This window comes from Helianthus annuus, chromosome 2 (assembly GCF_002127325.2).
Source record: "Helianthus annuus cultivar XRQ/B chromosome 2, HanXRQr2.0-SUNRISE, whole genome shotgun sequence".
Classification (NCBI taxonomy): domain Eukaryota; kingdom Viridiplantae; phylum Streptophyta; class Magnoliopsida; order Asterales; family Asteraceae; genus Helianthus; species Helianthus annuus.
The window spans coordinates 172,527,982-172,533,807 of NC_035434.2; the positions used below are offsets into that span (position 1 = coordinate 172,527,982).

The window sequence follows — 5,826 nt, forward strand, 5'->3', positions numbered from 1 at the left end:
AAAAATCTACACGTTTTTCATTATGCAATTAACATGCCCACTTGCCACACCTACCTTTTATCCATTAGCATAAAGGAAAACAGCAACCTACTAATAAGATATATGGCATATATTGATATATACTCGGATTATGTTAAACATACAGAGAAGTTGATATTTGATGAAACTGAACATATGAACAACATCAAACAAAATCACAATTATATTATAAAGCACAATTAACACCATTATGCATAACATAAGCTTCAACAAAGTAACAATCTTTAAAACACACATACAATCATTTATTATAAAACCTACATAGTCATGGAAAAGGAAAGCTAAAATGACAAAGCTCCAACAGCTTGGCATCTTAACATTACAAGAAACCGTGCATATGACTCTTATAAGTCAATTTATTTATAGTAAGATGACAATGGTGGAGTCTCTGAATTTATCCAAGTCCTTTGCATGTATACATGCCTATCCCCCTTCACCACATCACTTGAAGCAAATGATTCAAGTTCCATCATTTCTATTGGTGTTAAATTTATAGACAAAGCTCCAATGTTTTGGTTCAAATTTTCGAGCTTTGTGGTTCCTGGAATTGGAACAACATCGCTTCCTTGGTGATGCACCCACGCCAATGCTAGTTGAGCCGCTGTGCACCCTTTCCTTGTAGCCATCTCATTCACTCGCTCAAATACAGTCTTATTGTGCTCAACATTCTTAAACCTTGGATAATCCTGTAATAAGTTTATGTACAACTAATTAAGGGTTACATGTGTGGAGTAAATTAATGAGCTTGTGGTTTCCATGTGTTGAATTATAAGGAAGTCACAGTTTGCTTATAGAGGGTGTCAGGTCGAGCCCGTTAGTGTAATTGGGCTAGGCGACGATTCAGGGCCTCCAAAAAAATAGGGCCTCAAAAAAAATCTATATTTACAAAAAAAGGATGTTATATTTATGGTGATATTTGTTAACATTAATACAAGTGTAGCTTGGGGGTAAGAACAAGATTTGGTTTTTGTAGAGAGCTGGATTCGAATCCCACTGCTACCCATTTTCAAAATTATTAATGCATCTTTTTTAATCAGCTATCTTAATTTAATAAGCTAAAATAAACTCTTTTAACCAACTTAGATTTGTTTTATGTATTAGATCCCTACATTATTTGATTAAGGAAATTATCTAGTTTATATAATGGTTAAGTGCTTTATAAGTTTCTTCCTAATGTATTTCATGTCAGATACAAATCGAAATTACGAGCCTAAAACAATTAAAAAGGGCCTCGAATTTTTAATTCGCTTTGGGCCTCCTAAATTCTAGGATCAGCCTTGGACGGTGTGTTAATTTACCATCTTATGACCAATGTAATCTTTTTTGAAAGGCGAATTTCTTTTAATCTCTACTATCTATGTGATTTGAATCAAAGACCTTCCTCTTCCAAACACTAGTATTTAAAGGCTTTGCCTTTGCCTTTGCCTTTGCCTGGACCACCACATTACAACTTTATGTTTCCAAATATATAATTTTAATTCTTCAAGTCACATTACAACTTCACGATGCACACTACTGAGAAACAAAAATCCACATTTGACTTTCTACATAAAACCATCCCCACTTTTTGGTTTTAGTCTTGTAGAAAACCACTTACCACCGGATTTCACTAGGGAATATAAGCAGCATTTGATTCCTTGAACAAAACATTGACAATTAGTTATTGTTTTGTTTCTCTCAACTTTTGACTTTTTTTTTCTTATTTGTGTTTCTTATCTCCTCATACCTTACAAGATTTATTATACTAGTGGACAATTTAGTTGTTAGTAAATATGTTGCGATTTAATACATGGTTTATTGTCGCCCAGAAGTAGAACTATTACATATTTAGGTAATTGGATGTACGTATATTGTTGTTTTATATTTTGGGAAATGGAATATTTTGTACAATTTGGATTCTTTTTGTGCTTTTTGTAAATAACTTTTATGTTATAAATAATTTATATTTTGATTATCAAACTCCTAATAATATAGACAACTTGTTCTCCAAGACTTCTCCCCCTATAAACAGTCCATTGTAAAAAAACATACCATCAGACGGGCGCAAACCAATTGCAAAACAAGCGGTAATAAACTTGTTGTTTAAGGGACCAATTATTAAGCACCTGGAACTATATTACTCGACCTCGTATGGTATATGTTTTGACATTTAAAAACGAGAGAGTTGGTTGTTTCATATCGTTTTTGAAATATAAATTTTCAAAAAGAATTTTAATTGAAAAAAACATATGCATTTGTTGAGTATAGATTTAATCTTTTCTTGCAAAGTCTCCTAATTTTTTGTATGCATGTTTTATTTCTTTATCTATTCAATGAGCATTAGTCTTAAGTCATGTTTTATTCTTTCATGCATAACATGTTTACATATTCTTTTGGGCTGGGAGTGAAGATAGAGAGAAGTAGAATGCAAAGGATGAAGATTATATTTAATATTTAATAAGCACTATATTTTGATTATCATTAATTTCTGTAATAGTGTGTTACAAATATGATACCTTCCTTGTGTCTCCCTCTTCCAAGTTTTTCACCAATTTAGGACCACCAGCCAAGAATCCCCTGCCAAGAGGACTGTAAGGAACAATCCCAATGCCAAGTTCTCTGAAAAAAGACCATAAAATCACTATCATAGCTAATTAGTGTAAAGATTACATTCCCTAAAGTACATCAAAACCTCTAAAGATGACCTGCATGTAGGAACAATATCATCCTCCAAATCTCGTGACCATAAAGACCACTCGGTCTGTATTGCGGTTATCGGATGAACAGCATGAGCCCTTCTAATTGTTGAAGCACATGCTTCTGATAACCCTACATACTTCACTTTGCCTTCCTCTACCAGTTTCTTCAGTTCTCCCATCTTTTCATCATAGTTTTGTCACAAGTAAATATATAAAAGTGTTAGGTAAGAACAACTTAATCTTGTCATGGCTATCATACATGACTGAAATTGCTTGATTTTCTCAGATTATATCTTTGCTCTTTGTAGTAATTTTTTTGTACTTTACTTTGAATACATGTAATAGTCTTGGATTGGCTTCTTGTCATGGCTACCATACATTGAGTTTTCGTTTTGGGCCAATTATGGTCTAGAAAGATTTTAGATATCGGGCCAAGTTATAGGTCCGTCCGGTTTGTATAGGGTCCGATATAGATGGCTTTGGATTGGGTTTTATAGCCCATTTTATTGACCCACACTACTAGAAACATGTCAATTTGTTACCAAAATTTCCAACGCAAAAAAATGCGTTACAAATTCGGACATATTTGCAACGCATTTTTGACAGAAAAAAAATGCGTCACAAGTGCGTCGCAAAACTTTAAAGCTCTAAACTGAAATTGCGTTGAAAATTCGTCACAAATTTCCGGCACCATATTTTTGTCGTAAATACGTTAAAGATTGCGTAGTAAATGCATAGCCAATAGTTTTCAACGGGGCTTTTTCCAACATCAAAGTTTTGTTGCAAATGCGTAGCAAACCTGAATTTGCTAAGCAATTGTAACGGAAAAGCTTGTTAGAAAATGCCAAATTTCTAGCAGCGCCAATAGGTGGTCTCTCAGGTTCTAGTTATTGTCTACGGAAAACTAGAGAAGATAATTAGAATTTTGTATTCTTTTATTTGTTCGGGTAATAAAATTTGCCCGAGTTCCTTCCCCTTCTCAATATTTTTTGGTGTTAATATTCACACACCTCTCCCCTATATACATAGATATATACAAAGAGAGAGATAGTGTGAAAAGGGTGTGAAAATAACATTTTAGGGATTTTAGGAGTATGGGAATAAGATGAGCCTTTTTTTTCCGGATTAAAATACACAGAAAAGCAAGAGAGACAAACCATGACTTCGACTGGGATACGAGTGTCAATCCTATGAGCATAGTAGAGATCGATATAGTCAACATCAAGTCTTTTCAAGCTAGCTTCACAAGCCCATCGGACATACTCGGGATCACCACAAACCTCCGGAGGCTTTCCATCCATCAACCGCACTCCGAATTTTGTAGCGATTTGAACCTTCTCTCTATATCCCTCTTTCAAAGCCTATACAAAATATAACATCCCTTAAATGATATCATAATAAGCAACCCTACACTAATAAGAACTTCGTTACCAACCTTGCCGACGAGGATTTCATTGGTGTGAGGGCCGTAGAAGTCGGAGGTGTCAAGGAAGGTGACCCCAGAGTCGATGGCTTGGTGGATGAGCTTGATCATTTCGGGTTCGGGTTTTGCTGATCCGTAGTGTGCGGACATACCCATGCAACCCAGTCCTTGTGCTGAAACAATCAGACCTTGTGAACCTAACTTCAGTTGTGACACCTTTGATGATGCCATTGTTTCTAAATGTGTATTGTCTTTGGGAATCTCAGTTTTATATATAGCAGAAAGCTTGCACTGACTTATATATTGAAGCAAAGGATGCCATTGCAGTACATAGAAGACTTATTTAACATAATTTATGTTTGTTTTTGACCGGTTTAACATATATACTATGAAATATAAACTTACGGAAGCATGCATGCTTACTCTAATGATCATAATAATAAATATAGACTAGAATAACTTTTTTTGAACATGAAAATCAAAATAAAGAATAATAAATATAGTCTAGAATAACTTTTTTTGAACGTGAAAACCACAATAAAAGAAGAGTAAATTACGTTTTTGGCCCCTGTGGTTATATCACTTTTACTATATTAGCCCAAAATATAAAATTTTAACATATATGCCCCCATGGTCTCTATAACTAACCATTTTGGCCCCCAAGTGACCATTTTAGCCCCCATGGTCTCTATAACTAACCATTTTGGCCCTCATGATCGAGACTTAGGGGCCAAAATGGTTAGTTATAGAGACCATGGGGGCATATATGTTAAAAATTCTTATTTTGGGCTAATATAGTAAAAGTGATATAACCACAAGGGATCAAAACGTAATTTACTCATAAAAGAATAATAACCCTAGTTATCTTTTTTTCATGATTTATTAAATTCTCTTTGAAACATTGGCTTACTTTTGACTGATATCTTTAGGGATTTAAAACAAACCAATAATTGACTGAATTCTATTTTCATGATATCTATAGGGATTTAAAACAAACCAATAAGGCAATTCTTTTAACTTTTTTAATTTCAGAAAGGCAAAATTCATTCAAACACACCAGCCCAGAACAGTTGGAGCAGGCAACAAAAACAACCGCAACCAATTTACATCTATATATATAAATGAGATGGATTTGGGCTAGGTGGCATATGTATTTGGACATCTTGGCTGATGTGGCAATTTAGTTTAGGAGGGAAATCACATATGGCTTCTTCAATCACTATTTCAAGATAAAAAATGCGGGATCCGAAATGTATTGGGTCGGGTTTTTTGTTTCCTTTTTTTTTTTGAATTCGGGTCATAGTATATATATTTTCTTTTTTTTCTCAATCTTCTTGCACACACTTTACAAACCCTAAAAAACTAAGTTGCATCCTCTCTCCTATCGCCACCACCAAGATCCTCAATTCCAAACCATAGCCAAACCTCTGCAACATCATCTTCTTCACACAAATCAATCCTATTAACCAATCAAAGGTATGTTTCTATGTTTTTTATTTTATTGTTTCTGATTTCTTTGTTTTACGATTGTAATCTACACAATCGATCCTAAATCTGCTTTATTTATGTTATTCAATTCTATAGAAACTTGATTTTATAAAGATTGCTTCGAATGCTATTAATTTCTTCTTTGTCCTAAACTTTGTAGATCTGATCATAAAAATTGAAGGTATGTTGTTTTAATTT

At 34.0% G+C, this 5,826-nt stretch overlaps 1 protein-coding gene across 1 annotated transcript; it reads right to left on the reverse strand.

Annotated features, from left to right (window-relative positions):
• Window positions 1-208: 208 nt before the first annotated feature.
• Window positions 209-4,445, reverse strand: LOC118488402 (probable aldo-keto reductase 5). The gene is made up of 5 exons (XM_035985938.1): window positions 4,153-4,445; window positions 3,875-4,078; window positions 2,724-2,896; window positions 2,535-2,637; window positions 209-725 (listed from the first exon to the last, which is right to left on the reverse strand). Exons 1-5 carry the CDS (start codon window positions 4,369-4,371, stop codon window positions 396-398), a joined length of 1,029 nt encoding a protein of 342 aa, XP_035841831.1. The 5' UTR covers window positions 4,372-4,445; the 3' UTR covers window positions 209-395.
• Window positions 4,446-5,826: the final 1,381 nt, after the last annotated feature.